The 20,371-nt window shown below is 50.7% G+C and overlaps 1 protein-coding gene across 1 annotated transcript; it reads left to right on the top strand.

Moving 5' to 3' along the window:
• Window positions 1-7,965: 7,965 nt before the first annotated feature.
• On the top strand, window positions 7,966-15,595 carry LOC119102136 (bifunctional polynucleotide phosphatase/kinase). The gene is made up of 11 exons (XM_037225489.1): window positions 7,966-8,075; window positions 8,478-8,624; window positions 9,051-9,445; window positions 9,626-9,784; window positions 10,065-10,223; window positions 10,689-10,857; window positions 11,469-11,575; window positions 12,080-12,223; window positions 12,955-13,098; window positions 13,710-13,771; window positions 14,432-15,595. The coding sequence occupies exons 2-11, from the start codon at window positions 8,495-8,497 to the stop codon at window positions 14,553-14,555; spliced, it is 1,593 nt and encodes a 530-aa protein (XP_037081384.1). The 5' UTR covers window positions 7,966-8,075; window positions 8,478-8,494; the 3' UTR covers window positions 14,556-15,595.
• Window positions 15,596-20,371: the final 4,776 nt, after the last annotated feature.

Genomic DNA, 20,371 nt, shown 5'->3' with positions numbered 1-20,371 from the left:
TAGTTGGTGGCAAGTTATTCAAGTCACATTTTTTAGAGACGCAAAACATTGTGCCTGATAAATGCTTGCGAGGAAAGCAAGAGTACAACACGTCTTGCTCCACCAAAACTTCACTTGTCCGAATCCAAGATGACGTTACGTGCCGGCGGCGCGGGGATATCCAACTCTATAGAAGCTACTCGGTATAGAAACAGTCGTGATATCCAATAATCATTCAGTTACTGAGTCCGTGAAACCCATCGTAACTTAGGTACATCGTAACTTAGGTGTTCTTAGGTATACTTAGGTGTCTCTGGAGTCACATTCCTCAGCAGTTAGAATTTAGTAATTTTCGCGCCGCTTCAAGGTACTCAAAACGTTCTGGTCGGGAATCAAGGACCACTGCCACAATTTGTCGGAAATCTAAAATGCGTCGGTTGCATTGCATCGGACAGGCTCGCATTATATACCGTCCCTGGGAGGCAGTGGTAAAAGCGTTGCCTTCCGGGTACTCATCATACGTGTGGATTGCACGCGTGGGGCGCGCGCGTTGGGGCTGTTGTTGCATAAAAGTCGCGGTCACGCGTTTCGCATCGATCCGCGCGTGGACCGCGCTGCTGGCCGTCCGGCCGTCTTTGTGGCGCTCTCTCCGACCCGCCAGCTGATCCGAGGGCAAGCGCCTCCGGGTGACTGGGGGCCGTGATCCGGGGCACGTCCTGTTACGGGTCGGTCCTGGCGTACGCTTCCTTTGCGTGGCGTGGAGGGGAGGGCCCTGGTCCGAAACATGCGTTACATGACTGGCTTATTTCCATGTAAACGATGCACATTTTTAACTTTTTTAACGGGTTTAACGGTATTAATGCCAGAAAGCATGCCACGTCAAAATCTACCAACAACACTTTCTTTGCCGCTTGCTGCCGCACAGACATTGCAAAAATGGTGTCACGCAATGTCGCTTGGGTCAGTATGATTTAGGATCTGTGGACATATTTCTGCTTCCGCTTTTAACCACTCAATTTAAAGCTAGCGACCTACACACTGCAACGTTCTACTAGTTTCATCGTGCGTAAGTTAACGATTCAAAATGTGTTGTGCCTGACTTCAGTTTGTATTCAGTGGTCCACTTTAAGTTGTTTTGCCACATTCCCTCCGAAATACTTAGCTCAGAGAGGTGGGAGCACATCAGACTCCGGAAAGAATGAGCGTGTGCAATGTACATAACTATTTACTACTTCTTGGCATGCACGATGCGCAAAGGGAGATGGCCTCCTGATGAAAAAGAAGAATGTTACCATATTACCGACCTTTCTGAGCCACTGCTTGATACAGTATGTCCAGAGAAGAGATAGAGACCATGCAGACAAACTCTTGTGATCAAAACGATACAGCAAATGTGAAAAAACTACTCAATGTATCCAATCAATACAATGTATGCTTTCAATGGTGTGAAATCATACAGCTTACCAAAAACTTAATCATTGCTATGGATGTAGATGCTTGAAGTTGATTCAACACCTGAAATTAAAACAGGGAGTTATCCAGGTCATTGGATGTTACCAGCCACCTACATGTCATTCATCATGTGACTGGCCACTTCTGCATAAAACATGTCATCATCAGGTGTGTTAGCACATCACCTGGAAACCAACACTCTTGAGACAGGCTTCACTGATTGGAGGAACAACCTATGGATCATGCATCTATCTGTATATGGAACTGGACTGGATCTAAAACTATTATGTAACACATGTCAGGCCTGGACTACCAATATCAAATTGTTGGTCAAAACATACTAAAATTTATTTCAAACATGATGGGTTGATGCATTCATTGTGATACACATGTCAACACAAGTTTTGACTGAACTGAACCACGGCTATTAAACAAGGTGCATCCCATTGGTAGCTTTCAAGTTGCCAACTGTTCAAGCATTTTGGGGGTTTAACATTATGTTTATTATCTTCAGCATGCTAGCAGAGAGCTTATAGATGTTAGACAGAAGGGTGTGCTAGACAAATACCACCTATCACAGGGTTCTCCATGATGGCATCATTTGCATCAACCCCACAGAAAACAGCCCTAGTTAAACCAATATGTGATATATCATGGTGACCTGTATGAGCCACCCATAAGAAATACTGGAACAGAACATTCTGCACTGTTCCTCTCTAAAATTAGCATTGCATTGGAAGGCATCTGGAGGTACAATACATACTCTGCACAATGGATTCACTATAGGTAATCATGCTGGATACCAATAAACACTTGGCTGAGGGTTTGAAAGGGATCACATTAATGTGACTTAAGATAACAAGATGTCTCTAAAAGATTGATTTGTAAGTACTACCTGGTGTACAGTGTCTTAATGTTATCAGTTGAGTAATGCAATATTGCAGCATAAGGTACCATTGTGAACAATGACCTGGTTCTTTGCAGACTGGAGCTAGAGATGCATGACCAGCCACACAGCTATGAGGCTGTCAAAACAAAAAGACAATGGCATCCTGATTTAAAGGTTACATAGCAAAAATTTCAACATCATTGGAATCCGCATTTAACCTCACAATTACAGTATTCAGTCCCTCCTTCTATTGTGCTTTGGTTATGCTTCATCTCGCCCTCTCCATGTGTAACGTAATATATGGGCAGGCCGCATACACCAGAAGGCACTGTATACAACTGACGAACAACGCATGAACGAACTTGTTCTGGTCTAGGGTGCTACGGTATGGTAATACCCCGCACTTAACAAGAACTCATTCCGTAAAAATTGGCTCCTTTTAAGCCGAAGGCAGCGCCGACGCTGCTTATTCACCTATTCCAATGTCAGCAGCGAAACTGAGGAATACCAAGAATCGTGGTGAGAACGTGGTGTACACTTGGACCATGACGCGACATTCTGTTATTGCTATCGAAACATAAGCGTCGTTTCAGAACTCACGTACAGCTACCAAATTTCAGTAAAAATTTCAACGTGTAGGTAACAGATTACGTAAGCTGTTCGGCGCATCAGCGATAAACATTATTCACATAGATAAGAGGTTAAAAAAGACCGTGTAAATTGACTGATGAATGCATCTATTCTGAACAGCTCCTCTGCTTAAATCAAATACGTTTTGGATGTACACAAAATCCCACTTTTGTGTAAATCGATTCAAATCCGAGCAATTTTATACATAGACACTATGTCGCGTAGATACCCTTTGGAGTACATCTACGCAGGCAAATTGAACATGCGAGCAAATTGAATTGGATCTGCGTGGATTTACACAGAGGCTCTTTCTGTGTACATCCAACCGGGAGTGGATTTAAACGGACAAGCCGTTCTGGTAAGATGCAATCATAACCTGTTACACACTGAAGCACCATTATGTGTAATTCAACTCGCAAGAGGATTTAAGCAGAGATGTTCTGCGTAGGCGCACTCACGATGTGATATACACGAAAGAATGTTCGGTCTAGATCGTGACGTCGAGGAACTATTTCAACTAGGTAGGGAGTAGCCCAACCAATGACCTGAAATCCCCCTTATTCAGTAAACTACGAAAGCCCTCCCCCTCCAGGGAAAACTTTGTTTTTCCGACAGTTCACGCCCGATCGGATCTTCGAAATAGTTCAGGCAGGGGGTGGTAGATGCATGCATTCTATGTCAGAACAAATATTATAAGGTGAGGCAGCCGTTCTTAAAGGGAAAGAAGAAAACAAAAAATAAGCTAGAAGCCTGTTTTGAAACGTTAGACAAGCCAGATAGGACCTGTCAGACATTTAGATGACGTACAGACGTATGTGAACCCCCATGTGTTTGTATATATATATATATATATATATATATATATATATATATATATACACATATATGTCTATATAGGCTCTATGCTGGTATAGGTATGTATGTTCCGACGTTCTTGGCGTTGCAGACGGGACCGGTCAGCAAAATGCCATTGCATGCTCTATATCTTATTTTTACGTGTATACGTCTCTTAGCTGGAATGTGATCAGTATAGTTGTGGGCCAACATTTGGGCACGGATATCACCAGCAGGTGCCTTTCATGCCTGCGACAGTTCCGGTGGATTTTATTCTGATCGGTTCAATTTCATGAACAGTTGCGGCCGTAAGTAAGATAAGACAGACCGCGTAAAAGATGCCGCGAGTCCGGCAGGCAGGTCAGTGCAAAATGCATAGCTTCGTACATGGCGAACGTGACATCGCGCTAGTGACATCCGATTGTAAGTGGAATCTGTCATAGAACCATGGGGTCTGTTGGCTTTGGGTTAAGATGCTTCCGTTGACGACGAACGCTCTGGGGATATCTTGGAGGCATGGTTTGTCCCTTGGTCCTTTCCGTGACATGACATTTTATGGACCTAGGACGCAGCTGATCACTCTTTGTGCACTCATCCAACACTTGCTGCTGCGGTTTTTCCGAGCGGAGGACAGGGCGGTGCGGGGCAGATAATGGGAACAGCTTCGCATGTGTCCCCTTCTCCGTTTTCACCGCCCGTGCTTACTTCCTTTGGTTGCCGTTAGATGTGATATCGAGCAATCTTTTTACAGCGCAGCTTATCACGACGGTCTGAACAAAGCATTGCCCAACCCAGTCTATATCACTAAACACCCATCCTATCATCACTGAACACGGACAATACGCAATATTTTTAACGCCGATGATTTGTCACTGGGACTAAACCACGTACCTATCTATCTATAAACCATATATATATATATAAACCACGTACTTACCACGTATCGATAATTAAATCATGTAGTATTGAAAATATACATATCATTATCATGCACGGACAGCGTGTTGTCGTTTGGATCTTTTTAGACACGGATATGCGCCCAACTGATAGCCGGATAATTTCCTTACCCACCAACACACCGGTGGCATAAGGCACCGCAGTCGTGCCATCTATATTTTTACGATGGCTCAAAATGCACAGTTTAACTCTACACGTCCCAAGCAGGGCGCGCAACTTAAAGCTGAAAAATGTTCATTTAAAACCGGGTCCTGTGCCGCAAATGTGTAAGATGTCTTTAAGTGCTGTGAAATAGCGTTGCACGTTCTTGATCTAATTTTTACATTTCCACCCGAAATGTTTGACTGTCAGTAGTTAGTTACGCACCTAGTGGTGCATGCCGTATATTTGGTGAACGGGACACGTACCCCTCAGCTTATATGTGCGGACCCCCTGTCCCTGTGCACAATGATTTACGCGCGTGCCTCCAGCGGTTCATGATGCTGAAATCGTATCTCCGCTGCCGAGTCCACGGCGGCAAAAACAAACGCGTTAACTCTACGCTTGCTGCATGCATGGCCACCGAACGTCTTTGGTGCACTTTCAAAGCTACGCAGTGCGGACTGGTGACACTGGAATGCATACTTGACTGGTTCCGTAGTTACACGCAGCATTAAACGATTCCGCTTTTTCATCATGCGGCATGCAAATAGCCCGTGTAAAGCTCAAACGATGGCCCTTTGCTCGGCTGTCGGTCCGTTATCGACGCGCCTTCTTTTACAAGCCGGAAATTCCAAGCCTTTCATGTTGTTCACACCTGTATTGTTTTCTGTCTATCTTACCAATGCTACAATGCTTCCATATCACTCAGTTCCAGTCTTATCCACAATGCACAGTTTGACAGATATCCACTACTACGACATGAACAAATGTGCCGATGAGCACATCACAATGAAACGTTCGTATCAACGAGTGACGCTCATGGATGCAAATGTGACATGCCGCCAATGGATTCGTCCATTTCCACACTACAATACCATACACCACAGAGGACTTGAATTGTCCTCAGAGGGCAGTCATCTCTTCTTTTTTATGTTTTTTTTTATTTTATATTATGTTGATTATAGCATGTATATTATATTATATATACTATATCATACATATTTATATTAGGATTTTTATGTTACTTCTCAAGCAGCTACAAAGGCGGGCCAGTGATTTACAGTAGTCGGGGCCTCCGTATCTGTCAGTGGCCCACCGTGTGTAATGGGGGTACTGTATTCGCCAGCTGACCTGAGCCGACCAAGGGCAGTGTTCGATGAGGTCCGAAGAGGGGCTCGGGCGGCTCACCGGAACCGGCGATCAAGGGCCCAGTTGGAGGGCATAAGGGCCCGAAGGGTTGGCTGAAAGGCACATGAAAAATCGCGTTCCGTAGGGTCATGACCTAAAATATCAGTCAGGGGGCCTTATGTACCGTTTGAGCAACCCTTGAGACAACATGGTGTCTGAGTTGACTTGAGACCGCCAACACCGAACAATTGGCTCTCTGTCGTGCTATGCCGCTGTTCGTACCATTCAAAGGCTAGACTGGGTGACTTTTTACGAATTTGAGGCTGTCCTCTGATAACTCAGACAGATTAACAGTTACATGTCAGATCCAGACAGAGACAGAGACAGAAAAACAGTTGCAGCCACATGAAGAAGAAATTCAACCTTTACCCTTTCAGTCCCACCACCAGATTCCAGCACCACTTCGCGGTCCTGTAAAGACTGATCCGTTTTTATCATGAATCTAAAAATCCCACAGGTGAAATATACTTTCAGGCTGGCTTCTGAATATACAATCTGATGTCCAGCATTCAAAGGTCCTTCTTTCACCTGCGTCATTAGTTTTGTCCACTCGGTGGCCGAGGCTCAGCGTGAGCTGTGGGTCCGATGTTGCGTGGCTCACGGGGACTGCAACGTCTGGCGTCTAGTTTTTTGTTCTGCTTAGACTTGCGAGCGCACCTGCTCAAAATTACGTTACCACATTTATATCCCAAATCGATTCTTACTGAATGTTGATTAGTCTCAGACAAAGATGGCTCGGCCATGTTAATACAAATTGATGATCTATTTTGACCTGCAACCTACATTCGTGAAATCCTTAATATATCTGTAGAGCCCAGACAGAAATTATGACACAGCTTCGAAGTTGCCTCGGCCTGGGAAAAGTGCACTACACCATTGTGAAATGAAGAGCGCCGGCGATTTAATGCATGCAGCTGTTCAACGTATGATTCGTTCAGTTTATTGACTGAATTTCCGGCGGAATGGATCTCACGTTAGCTTCCGGATTTTATCCCAGTTATAGAAGGTGGAAATAAGAGAATAGCAAAGGAAAACGAACCCTCAATAACAAGTGCGTCCTATCCGGCGATTTTCTTTTCCTGACGGGGGCTTTCACTATCAGGAAGTCCTTTGTTAACCGTACCCCCTTTGCCAAGGCTCTGGCTGTGCAACCGGGCATCGGTTCTAGTTATGACGGAAATAAGACTGGAAATCGAATAACACTGGAATCGACCATGTGAATGTAAGGAACAAAAGTATGAAGCCTCGGACCAATATGCAAGAGGAAATATGCAAGCAAGGGTCACAACTCGCGGACGTAACGGCATCCCAGTTCTGCGTACATGCAGGGCCTAACTATCTATAGGCAAGTTGAGGCAATACAACTAAGTCTGCCTGTTCGCTACGGTGGCAATTCCACACGGGCAATTTGACAGCAACTCTGACGCCATCTGAACGTTCCATTACGCAATCAAACGGTGCCGTACTGAGCAAGATATTCAGCAAGCAGTGAAATTATAATGTTTAGAGCAGCCTTTTGCACTTAAATATACTAATAGTTTTAAGTGAGCCTTTTCGGTCACTTCTGATGCATGCCCCAACATCTTTAAATATGGAAGTTAGAGCAATCCATTTAAAGTTACTGATGTGCTCGCACCAACCAGGAAGAAAAAGAATATATTCCGTTGACGTCATCCATGATGCCTAAGATTTTGCACGTTTTGGTGCTTAAGTGAACTGGACGACAAAAATTTTACGTGACGTCACAGAGTATCTTTCTTGCACGTGCTGAATCTTGCATATGAGCTGATCTAAGTGAGACAGAAAAAGCGCATCAGATTCGGTTTTAAGAAGTCGGTTTGCGTACCGGAAGGCGGAACAACCACGAATGATGTGATAAAAAGGTGTTTCACACTTTACAAACAGCATGCTTCGCAGTTTGCGTCGTCAAGGGTACGCACGGTACGCATAGTACCTCCAAGCGAAAACCTTTGTGTTGGTGTGCGCAGAGTTATCTTCACAACAGGTACCGAGATGTTGACAGAAAACGCATACGGTGAACACGTCCAGCGCAGATATACGGACGATACGTATTATACAACATTCGTGGAATGCTACAAATGCACCTTACGTCTTCCAAATAATTTGCGACATCACTGGGAAATCAAACATGTAGGTTAATTTAGTGTCAACCTAACCTGAGCAGTCTTCAGCTGATCACTAGGCATGACTAACTGACTATTTTTGAATGTGAGATGGTTCATCCCTGTTCTCTGATTTTTGATGGTGTTTTGAGGTCTAATAAGGAGAATTCAAATTGAATGAGTGCTTCTAGAATTATACATTTTATTTAACTGTACTGTAGTCTCATAAACACATCTGTCTGCAATTATTTGGTGCACAGGTTCTGATGGTCATCATGTGGTAGTTACAGAACCATCAAAAATGGCATTTACCAGTTGCATCCTGAAAAATGTAGACAGTGGTCAAAGTGTGAAGCTGTGTGCAGGAAAGCAGTTTGTGGGAAGGTCACGAGAAACAAAAATTCAAGATACTCGATGCTCTAAGAAGCAAGGCAAGTAAGATATTTGCATGCTACCTTGCATTGTTCCAGAACAACAAACAACTGAGGTATCATTGAGATGTGCCTTGAGATATGACAGCTTTGTTTTTCATGTGCATAATGATGCATTGCTGATTTGCATGCATTTTGTTATGATTACTTCTTCCACCCAACCCCAAATAATATTGTTTTGGGATAAGTGGCTATCTTTCTGGTAGGATGATCTCATTTAGAGCCCAACCAAGGTTGTGTCATTAATGGATGACCAAAAGTTAGTGATAGAAAGCACTAGCAGAAATATGTCGTGCAGAAATATGTGCATACTGTTATTTCATAGAGCATTGCTTATTTTACACTTATGCCTTAGCTTTTTATTACATGTGAAGTGCCTGCACCAGCAAGCCTGCCAGCTGCTGACACTTTCACCTTTGCCTGCAGTCGAGTGTGATGTGGACCTGGATGTCGGCTCCATCGCACTGCGGGTGCTCGGTGCCAACCCGTCAGCTGCCGGTGGGCTGGAGCTGACTGCCGGCCAGACAGCCACCCTCCGACATGGTGACAGTCTGCAGTTGCTGAGCGGCCGACACGAGTTTGTCGTGCAGTTCAGCCCGACGCCAGGCCGAGGCCAGTCGGAGGCTGGCAAGCGCAAGGAGTGTGAAGATGGGACCTCCGGAGAGAAGGACGGGTCCTCTCTAAAGCGGCCGCGCTCCGAGGCTACAGCAGAGGAGTCCTTTGAACCTAACATGATGGAGACCAAGGAGGAGGAGTGGACGTCGGCGGAAAACGATGGAATTCTCTTATTTATCACTAAAGGAGTGAAGCCGGCTGCCAGAGTAAGTCTCATCATAGTAATGTGGTGTAAACTTGGTACTACACCATGCTTAGCATCTATTCGTCGGACTCACACTAGGTTCTTATGCATGTCGCTGCCCAAACTGGGCACATAGACACTGTGCCACTTCTGTCCATCCATTTTCATTGCGGCCTGTACATGATCGGTTTTTATCTTCTAGATCGCCGCATTCGATATCGATGGTACTATTATCACTACAAAGTCTGGAAGAACTTTCGCGAAAGATCGAGACGACTGGCAAATCCTGTGCTCGGAGGTTCCGGGAAAGCTTAAGGAACTCGTCCATCGTGGCTTCAAGATCGTGTTTATCACGAATCAGGTAACATACACTGCAAGTTCATCTCCATTATTTCACTTGCCAGTCCTCTTATCATTTGTGTGGGCTCCTTCAGGTTCTAATGACACAGGCCAATCATTTTGTCTAGTCAGCGATTCAGATTTTACCGGCCACCTGTGGCGTAGAAACTACTGTGTTCTACATCAGTGTGCTATCTGTTGTGTGCTAACCTCAGATAATAACATCTGTCCCGTCTGCCTCCGCGTCTTTCTGTGCGCCTTATCAAATTTCATTAACGTTGTGAAGAGCTGTGGTGTTACAGATGGGCATCAGCAAGAACAAGCTGCAGCCGGAGGACCTGCGCGTGAAGCTGCGCAACATCACGGCCCGGCTGGGCGTGCCCGTCCAGTGTCTCATCTCGCCTGGCGACCGCTGGTTCCGCAAACCCCGGCCCGGCATGTGGGAGTACCTGACCACAAAGGTCCGCCTCCAGCAACAACCGCTGTCGCTGCTGTTGTCGTTACTCTCGGTCACCACTCGCGTTTCATTGCGGCTAAAGCACGGCTGCATAACATACATCTGTCTGTCGTTGGCCTTTCACGTGGTGCATTTCTCAATATTGTGTCATGCAGTCGCCCTCGTAAGGGCACCTCTCGTGCTCCTCCCGTGTCACCACCCTTGCGTGGTACAGCCCTATCCAGCTGTCGTTCATCTACTAACGTGGTGTGTTGCCTTCTGTCCTGCTATGCGGTCACTCTGACCCGGGCATTCCCGTCCCCACCGGATGCCCAAGGTGATGCTCCATTCAGGCTCACCATGTTTTGTCCGCTAAATTGTAAAAATCTTATGTAAAGGTCGAGTGAGCTTGCACCAAGACGAAGTGTGTTCTTTAGCGCCCCTTTTCACCACAGCGATACCAGCGATTTACCACAGTGCTGCGTCGCAGGGTAACGGCTCGTGCAAGGTCGACATGTCGGAGAGCTTCTATTGCGGAGACGCTGCTGGCCGTCTGGAGGGCTGGCAACCCAAGAGGAAGAAGGACTTCTCCTGCTCTGATCGGCTGTTTGCGCTGAACATCGGCCTCCGCTTCTGCACGCCCGAGGAGCTGTTTCTGGGTGAGCTGGAGGCGTGGGTAGCATGTGTTGCATCGTACTGTACGAAAATTGTCTGCTTCAATGAAAAAATTGGTACGTAAAATGCATTAAACATAATATGTTCCGACTCGTTCCGACCCGGCCGATCCGGTCTGACCACGACCGTGACGCCGACCCCGACCCCGACCCCGACCCCGACCCCGACCCCGACCCCGACCCCGACCCCGACCCCGACCCCGACCCCCGACCCCGACCCCCGACCCCGACCCCGACCCTGAACCGAACCGAACCGAACCGAACCGAACCGAACCGAACCGAACCGAGCCGAGCCGAACCGAACCGAACCGAATCGGACCAACGGAACGACCCGATCCGACCCGACCAGACCAGACCCGAACCGGGTGCCACGCCCCGGTCGTCATGCCGACAATACGCTAGTATCTGCCACCGCTGCTTGCAGGCTTATGCAGTTTTCAGTAACAAGAAGTGCAATTTTTGAAGTGTTCGTCATCTGCATGCACTGTGCAGGATTTTCCCACATCACGTCAACAGCATCGCAGTGCTATGTGCCCGGGAGATTGGTGCGTGGTTGACTGCCCGTGCCGCCCATGATGCGTGTGGCGGCTGCGCAGGACGCCCGGCCACGCCCAAATACCAGCTGCCTGCGTTCGACCCGCGAGCCGCCGTCGACGAAGGAAAGCGGATGGCTCCAGAGACCGCTGCCAGGGCGGAACAAGAGGTGAGGCGCTGCTGTTGAGGACAGAACCGGGGGCCAGCCACCGCCGGCCGCTTCGCCTCCTCTGTCATCGCTTGGCCCGAGCTTCGAGCATTGGTTGGCGATGAGTGGACAGCGGTGTGTGAAGTGGCAGCTGCAGTCTGCGTGGCGTGACGCCACATCGCCCGGCGCGTTGTGACGTCGCCGGTGTGACGTCACGCTGTCTGAGGGTGACGCGGTGCGGCGTCACCGGGTGTGCCGCGTCAAGATCCCGAACGGAGTGTCGAGCGCTGTCCGTCGGTCCGTGCGCGGCTCTGCTGTCCTGTGCGCGACGGTGGGTCCAGTTAGCCAGGACCTGCTCCTGTTACCAGTTGGCCCTCCCAGCCCGCTGGGTCGATAATGCCCAGGTCAGCCCCGTCTGCCATCGGCTCGCGCACCGGCCCCTCGCGACCGACCTCTGGGCGCACCGCGGCGCTGCTGTGGCACCCGCCAGTGCCGGCGGTTCGCCTCAGGTCACGTGACCGGCAGGTGGTCGTGCTGGTGGGGCCGCCCGGTTCTGGCAAGAGTCACGTGACCCGGCGTCAGCTGGTGCCGGCTGGCTACGTGCCGGCCAACAGAGACACGCTCAAGTCCTGGCAGAAGTGCGTCCAAGTGGTGGAGCAGGCTGTCAAGGTAGGGACAGAGAGATGCTCGGGTGGGCGCCCCGGCCCGGCGCTCGCGCTGGTGTCTCAGCCAGAGGGGCTCCACGCTGCTGGGGGGCTACAACCGACCGCCCCTGTCGAGGTCGTACACACGGTGGTGTTCCAGCCGGTATGTGCAGCCCTGGTTTGGAGGTTTGGTGCTAGTCGTTTCATCTTTTGGGACCAGCTGGCCTGAGGTTTACACATGAATGTTTTGATTCCTCAGCATGCTCCTGTTCATTCAGCTCGGACGTGACGGACATGCTTTCTACAGAGGCCTTGCCATGATTGGCCCGAAGGCTCCAAGACCAAACGGTTGGCAGGTGCTGTAGCTTATGGGGGCGACGAGCCTCTCAGCGCCGAGCCGGTCACCCGCGTCGGAGGCCGAGCTCGTAAAGTATCGCTGATCGTGTCTGCCTGTCGGTCGCCCGTGTCGGAGGCAGAGCCTGGAGAGTCCCGGTGATCGTGTCTGTCTGTCTGTCGCCCGTGTCGGAGGCCGAGCCCGTAGAGTCCTGGTGACCGTGTCTGTCTGTCTGTCTGTCTGTCACCCGTGTCAGAGGCCGAGCCCGTGGAGCCTCGCTGACCGTGTCTGTCTGTCTGTCACCCGCCTCGGAGGCCGAGCCCAGAGAGTCCCGGTGACCGTGTCTGTCTGTGTGTCACCCGTGACGGGGGCCGAGCCCGGAGAGTCCCGCTGACCGTGTCTGTCTGTCGGTCGGCCGGCAGGAGGGCAAGAGCGCTGCCGTCGACAACACGAACGGCGACCGGGAGAGTCGGCAGCGGTACGTGGCGCTGGGCCGGCGCCTGGGCGTACCGGTCCGATGCCTGCTGATGACCACCTCGCTGGCCCAGGCCAAGCACAACAACAAGGTAGCGACGTCGGGCCGCCCACTCGCGGCGCGATGTTATCTAACGGCGGCACGCGACATGAGTTTGCAAAGCGCGTGTTGTGTGGACGGCTTGGTGTCGTAGCTCTGGCCTCCATGCCGGGAGTCGTCACAGCCGGTTTGTACGTGGCCCGGGATTTGTGAACGTGCTGGGCTCTTGCGAGGTTCGGTGTGTTCTCGTCTCTCGCCCGAAATAGCGCCCTGACCCGACTTGTGTACCGGCCTGACCTGACCTTTGTACTGGCCTGACCTGACTTGTGTACCAGCCTGACCTGACCTGTGTTCTGGCCTGACCTGTGTACCGGCCTGACCTCTTCTGTGTCCTGGCCTGACCTGACCTGTGTACTGGCCTGACCGACCTGTGTTCTGGCCTGACTTGTGTACCGGCCTGACCTCTTCTGTGTCCTGGCCTGACCTGACCTGTGTACTGGCCTGACCGACCTGTGTCCTGGCCTGACCTAGCCTGTGTACCAGCCTGACCTGACCTGCATACAGGCCTGACCTGACCTGCATTCAGGCCTGACCTGACCTGCATTCAGGCCTGACCTGACCTGTGTACTGGCCTGACCGTAGCTTGGCGTCGGACCGTTTCAGTTTCGCGAGCTGACTGATCCCAGTCACCAGCACGTCACCGAAATGGTCTTCAACATGTTCAAGTAAGGCTCTGCATGTGCATTACGCCTTGATGAACGCCTTGATGTCAAAAACGACTATCAGATGTGTAGGCCCTCACCGTGCGGCCTGCTTAGATAGAAGTCCACGAGCAGACTAGGCGCAAAAAGATCGGGAACCCGAGAACGACAGAAAAGCGACGGCGATATGGGGACACTGATGCGTCTTTTTGCAGCTGGAATGGTCGGCTTGCGATTGGCCGTCATCAGGATATTACATACACAATGAGAAAGCAAGGCTATATTTAACAAACGTCGCTAGGTTACACGCATACATGGTTCAGACATCATGGTCTTGACTCGCACAACTGATCAAGCGAGCACAGCACTTGCCTGGACGCGGAACACAAAACAATGCATCAAGACACCTCCGATTTGGAATTCGTATAGGCTAGGAGAGGTCGCTGAACTAAATTTCCCTCATGAACCCGCTATGTATGACGCTATATGATCATTGTATTGTATGATTGCTTCTGATGATCCTATGATGATGGTCTGACTGGCTCTTGGACCGGCCAAATGTTATACTTAGTAGCTCTGGGCGGCATTCAGAAGCGCGGCCGAACAACATCCTGCGTAAGTGAAGAAGAGGTCTGGACGCGTGTCACCCAGACACGGTTGTCCACGCTCGTTCGGATGTCGCAGGTCCCGATACGAGGAGCCCACCGAGGACGAGGGCTTCTCGGAGGTGACCAGGCTCGCGTGCGTGCCGACGTTTGACGACCGGGAGCGGGAGCGGCTCTACCGGTTCTACCTGACCGAGAAGTGAGCGCTGGACGTCACACTGCTCGTCCCCGCCGGCTCTACCCGACCGGGAACGGGAGCGGCTCTACCGATTCTACCGGACCGAGAAGTGAGCGCCGAACTTCACACTGCTCGTCCCCGCCGGCTCTACCCGGCCGGGAACGGGATCGGCTCTACCAGTTCTACCTGACCGAGAAGTGAGCGCTGGACATCACACTGCTTGTCCCCGCCGGCTCTACCCGACCGGGAATTGGAGCGGCTCTACCGGTTCTACCCGACCGAGAAGTGCCGCGGCGTGTCGGTCGCCCTGCGCCGCTCCCGTCTGCCGCACTGGGCTGAGCTGCTGCCCTGCTGCGGCTGGGGCCGCTGCCGGCCGGTAAGGACGCTGACAGCTGGGAAGGGGCCTGCTCCAGCCCCGGTGCCATGCATACACGAATGCGGCGGCGCCGGCGGCGTGCGCCAATGACGTCACTGGACGCCCGCCGATGACGTTACTGGACGCTCGCCGATGGCGTCTGGACGCCTGCCGATGACGTCTGGACGCCTACCGATGACGTCTGGACGCCTACCGATGATGTCCGGACGCCTACCGATGACGTCTGGACGCGTACCGATGACGTCTGGACGCGTACCGATGACGTCTGGACGCCTACCGATGATGTCCGGACGCCTAACGATGGCGTCCGGACGCCTGCCGATGACGTCTGGACGCCTACCGATGACGTCTGGACGCCTGCTGATGACATTTGGACGTCAGCCGATGGCGTCACTGAACGCCTGCCAATGACGGCACTGAACGCCCGCCTATGACGTCACAGATGACATACGTGTCATGATTGGTGGATCAGTCTGATTTATTGTGTTCGATCGCGCCGGAGTGGTCCTGTTTTAAACTTAGCCGCGGTCTGACTTGTTTTTTTTCGGCTTGTGTCGTGCCTGGTTGTGATGCAGGTGATTCAACCCAAACTTTGCTGTTGTCTGTTGACATCGTTTGGCGCCGTGCGACTGTGATCGTGGATGAGCTTTTCATATGTTATAAAAAACGGTGCCGCGTCCAGCGCCTATTTGAGAACAAATATGCCAATAAAACGTGCATAGAAACGCCTCTACCAGCGCAGTTTGCCAGCGCGGGTTTGATTGGTTCACGGATCGGCAGCCAGAGTCTGACTGGACTGCACGTGGTTTGGCTGGTCAGGGGTGCTGCCCGCAGTACGCTCGGGTCCAGTCTCGGGGGAGGGACAGGCCCTGTCCCAGCAGGTTGGAGGGGCTGATCTCAGTCCCGACTGGCTGGAGCTGCTGATCTCAGTCCCGACTGGCTGGAGCTGCTGACCTCAGTCCCGACTGGCTGGAGCTGCTGACCTCAGTCCCGACTGGCTGGAGTGGGTGACCTCAGTCCCGACTGGCTGGAGTGGGTGACCTCAGTCCCGACCGGCTGGAGCTGCTGACCTCAGTCCCGACTGGCTGGAGCTGCTGACCTCAGTCCCGACCGGCTGGAGTGGCTGACCTCTCCCGACAGGCTGGAGCTGCTGACCTTTGCTGATTTTCTGCTGCGCCGTAATTGAACTGGTCTTCTTCGCGTCATCTTTGTGCTAACCATTGTGCAAACATGACTTTTTTACTGAAGTCAGCTTAGACCTTCAGAATCCAGCTCGCCATAAACTAAACGAGGATGGTAGTTGGTAGTAGGAACACCGACCGCATGATAATCAGGCGCCTCTTCGCATCCGCCGAAACAGAAAGGTGGTATAATTGGCTTTGTGACCTCAAACAAACAAAAAAGAAAAACGAAAAAAGAGGCTAGTTTAAGTGGACGAGCGCCGTAGGTGTGCTGACGTTTTATAGTGTCCTAGGTTATAGCGCATCGTTGTCATCAAAACTTGTGACGCATCTGTGTTGAGAACAGGACGCATTGTAATACGTTCTGGTGGTCAACACAGGTCAACTAACCCATCCTCCCTTTGACCTGGATAATCAGCACCCCAGACTGAATTAAATCATAACTGCGTCCTCCACGTCTATCGCACCCCTTGGCACCAGTACCCCCTCCCCAACCTCTGCAAGAGTGACCCTCTCCCGTCCAAGCTCCTGGACGCGCCGGTGGCGGCAGCCGAGATCAGTTGCGATCTAATAAATCATTCATACACCCAGCCGAGATCTACTTGCGTCAACTTCTGCATCTTATTGCGATCCCGACGTCAGTACCGCAGCTGATTGGATTGCCCTTAAACGGACAACAAGCCGATGCCGCCACGATCGCCCGGGGGTGCCCATGCCGTCAGCCGAGCCCAACGGACGCTTTATGAATAGCTGTCCTCGCGTTACGGCTGGGAAAAAAGACAGCTTCCTCAATGCGTTCGAAAGGTGGAGTGCACCGAGGAACGTGCACTCATAGTGGTGTCTTATCGGAGATTTACTGGCGAGTCCACGATCAAACGTAAGCTTGGCTCCCTGACAGTTTGGATATTGGTTGTGACAGTCATGCATTCAATCATTCATGCATTGCTTACGGCCTCCGCATGGTGCGGCCTTCGGGTCATGTGTTGGTGCACAACTCATATTGGAATACGTACGGCGTGCAAGACAAGACAGATGGTGCAACAATGAGGTGTCTTTCGTCACTTAGCTGCAGCATTTCGCCAATCCACTCCGCATTCTGCCCCTGTACACAAACCGTTGGCGTGCCTCTTTGTCTTCTACTGAGGTTTTATTGAAGGTGTCAGTGAACGCAAATTCTACAATAAGAAACAAATTTGCTAGTCCGCTAACAAAATACAAAAAAAAGTGCAATGCCCCGTTGCAATGCCTGGCAGCTGGAGTGGTCTATCCTGCGACTGGCGTGTCTCGGATGTTTCTCCTCCTTCTGGATCGTTCACGGAGCGAGGCAGGTGCGTGAAAACTATGCACTAAGAAATATCTGTAATACGATGCAACTTTTAATATTGATTGAAAGCACTAAGCAATACACCATCGCGCTATTTCCTTCCATAATACGCCAGTCTAAGGTGAGCCATTTCAAGTATCTTCAGTTTTGTCTTGTGTTTCAGTTTTGTGTTGCGTTAAGTTTTGTTGTCATCAGATCGACAGGAACATTTAACAATCCTGGTGGTGTGGTTTATTATTATTGGGTTCACTTGCGTTGCGCTGCTATACATCCGTTCCACGCTGTGATGCACGTGTAGGAGAAAACAATGACTTTCATTGTATGTTTTTGACTTCTTCGGGTGGGAATGGACTAGAGGGCAGTGTCTGCTCGATATCTGAGTGTGATGAATCTCAGCGGAGTTGTTTTGGCCTTCGATGACAATGCATGGTTACCATTTGCCACACCGTGCCATTCGACCATCGACTCATGAGACAGGACGGTGATCAGTTTATACTGTGTGTGTGTGCGTGCGTGCGTGCGTGCGTGCGTGCGTGCGTGCGTGCGTGCGTGTGTGCGTGCGTGCGTGCGTGCGTGCATGTGTGTGTGTGTGTGTGTGTGTGTGTGTGTGTGTGTGTGTGTGTGTGTGTGTGTGTGTGTGTGTGTGTGTGTGTGTGTGTGTGTGTGTGTGTGTGTGTGTGTGTGTGTGTGTGTGTGTGTGTGTGATTCAGTGCGTTGGTTTTTGAATGACTGCCTTTTTTCTCACGACCTTTTAGCCGTCCGCGTGTCTGTCGGCGACAGGTAATGACGACCCGGAATTTATTCGTGATTGTCGAAATACAAGTCAATCAATCACCACTCGTGTTATTGATACAAAATAGTCTAAAACATTATTTTCACCAGCATTGCATTACGGCTGACTGTTGTCACTGCTGCGGACGTCGCCCCGCTTGTAGCGCTCACCTCCGGTGGCAGTTTGCTCGCTCGGCTGCCCTGCTCCGGTCCGGCCCTCCCGTCTTCTCGCCCTGGCGCCGCCCGCGCTCCGGCTGCCATTTTTCGGCATCCTCGCACGCCGGGATGCCTCCCAAATGATGCGTCCTCTTTGTTTTATCCGGCCTGGACATGGTTTGTCCATTAAACGGCTGCTGGTCGGGCTTATCGGTCGAATAAATTACCGACTGTCCGTGCCGGTCGGGCGGCCGGGCGGCCGGGCGAGCGCCGCTCGCACCTCGGCCCGCGGTACCCCTCTGCGCCCGGCCGGCGCCGCCACGGCCGGAAGCTGGGCGCGTCAGCGCAGCGGCACCGCTGTCCTCCTCCTCCCCCCCCCCCCCTGCCCCCAGCTCGCCTAGCTCGGCTAAGTTGTACTGCAACTGGGACCACGTGCGGGACTGCGCGTGCTTTGGTGATGCAGCTGCAGATGTATATCCAACCCGAAAATAGGCACCTCCATTGGAGCCAGTGCATCCCCAACACTTGGCACGCTTAGTACACGCAGATTGGACAGAAATGATCAGGCGAGATGTGGCAGGAATTTTCATTTCATTCAAAACCACTGCATCGTGACTGAGTGCCCCGACCGTGTGAGAGAAGTCGTGGGGTTCTATCCTTCGTGGGTTCGATCCTCTTGGCCAAACGTTTGGCTGGCTGTCGCCACAATGGGCCGAAACATCGTTGCTAACCGACCATAGATGTCGATGCTGTCATTACGACTTTGCGACACAATCAGTTGCTGAGATTATGTGGCGCTGGCTGCCTCTCACCCCGTCGGGAAGAGTGGGCATCGCGGGGGAATGAACCTCGCACCTCTGCTTTCACAGGCGAGCGGCCCGCACTCGACTTGCGGTTGAATTGAGAGGTTGAATGCATCGATATACTCCATTCACAGACAATCAGATCAGCTTAAAACCAAAAATTGGCACATTCCTAGTAAATAAGCTGGTGTAAAATAAGTCCCTTAATTGAGGTACCGAGGAACAGACCACAGACGCAGATATTTCATGTTTCTATGGTATTTTCCCCCTGTTCTTGAAAGGCAAAGAGTTGTGCAGACAACGTACTTTTGGCGTGCTGGATGTGATGTACTTTCTCAAGCCATCACGACAGAGAAGTTAGTGTTCGCTTCCCTATCCGACATGGTGCACTGACAAGATAAAAACTCCGTCAAGACAACTTCGCACTTTATAAACATTTATATCTGCATTCAAATGCGGGCCACCACGATGTGGCCCAAATTCATGCCACTAGTGGTCGATATGTTAATTGTTACTCATCATCACCATTATGGCCTACCATTTAATCTATAAGATCATAGCGAAGGCCACAACTTTGGTGAAGGTGTGCGAAAATGCGTTAGAGCATCGTACCACGGCTCCTGGTGGTATCTGTATCATCATTTTCATAATTACTCGGTAGGCTGCCACTTGGAACTCTTGGACCTCTTGGAAGAAAAAAATAAAACGTTGCACGTGTACACCCACAAAAACGGAGGCTAGCTACGCAGTGAGGTAGCAGACCCGCCAAAATGGAGTGTAGCTGCGCACAGGGCTCGTACACCCTCCAAAACGGAGGGTGGCTACCCAGCGGGACTTAAACAGCCTCCAAAGTGAGCTACGTAATGATGGACAGAATCCTGTCCGTGGTGTCCACCCGGTCACCACAGAGCATGCACTAGTTTAAAGTCACTAAGGCACTGATCAGCGTGAACGCTGCCCGCATGAGTGCAGATATTGTCCTTTCCTGGTAGGCTGATGCCTTTGCAAGGAGTGTCAGAAAGATGAATTATGCATCAATAGGCCGCTCATTTCAAGCTTTCTTTCAAGCTTACCATACGATCCCCAGTCTTCAGCTCCTATGTAGGTTACACTTCTGAAGTTAACGGCACACAACAAAAAGAAACGCTAAATCACAAATCCAGCTATGAACGTCGCAAAAAGAGCGTTAATGAGTCGTAGGTGAGAGCCCAAGCTCGCAGAATCAAGCTG

This window comes from Pollicipes pollicipes, unplaced genomic scaffold (assembly GCF_011947565.3).
Source record: "Pollicipes pollicipes isolate AB1234 unplaced genomic scaffold, Ppol_2.1 Scaffold_565;HRSCAF=638_pilon_pilon_pilon, whole genome shotgun sequence".
NCBI lineage: Eukaryota > Metazoa > Arthropoda > Thecostraca > Pollicipedomorpha > Pollicipedidae > Pollicipes > Pollicipes pollicipes.
Note: the sequence above shows the minus strand (reverse complement) of the source record. Positions and strands in the feature narration are given on the sequence as shown.

Excerpts from the sequence above, each read along its gene's own strand:
- LOC119102136 (XM_037225489.1), top strand. The coding sequence starts at position 8,495 with ATGGCATTTACCAGTTGCATCCTGAAAAATGTAGACAGTGGTCAAAGT. Across the intron at positions 9,785-10,064 it reads TCGTGTTTATCACGAATCAG|ATGGGCATCAGCAAGAACAA; the intron begins GTAACATACACT and ends GTGGTGTTACAG. Across the intron at positions 10,224-10,688 it reads GGGAGTACCTGACCACAAAG|GGTAACGGCTCGTGCAAGGT; the intron begins GTCCGCCTCCAG and ends GCTGCGTCGCAG.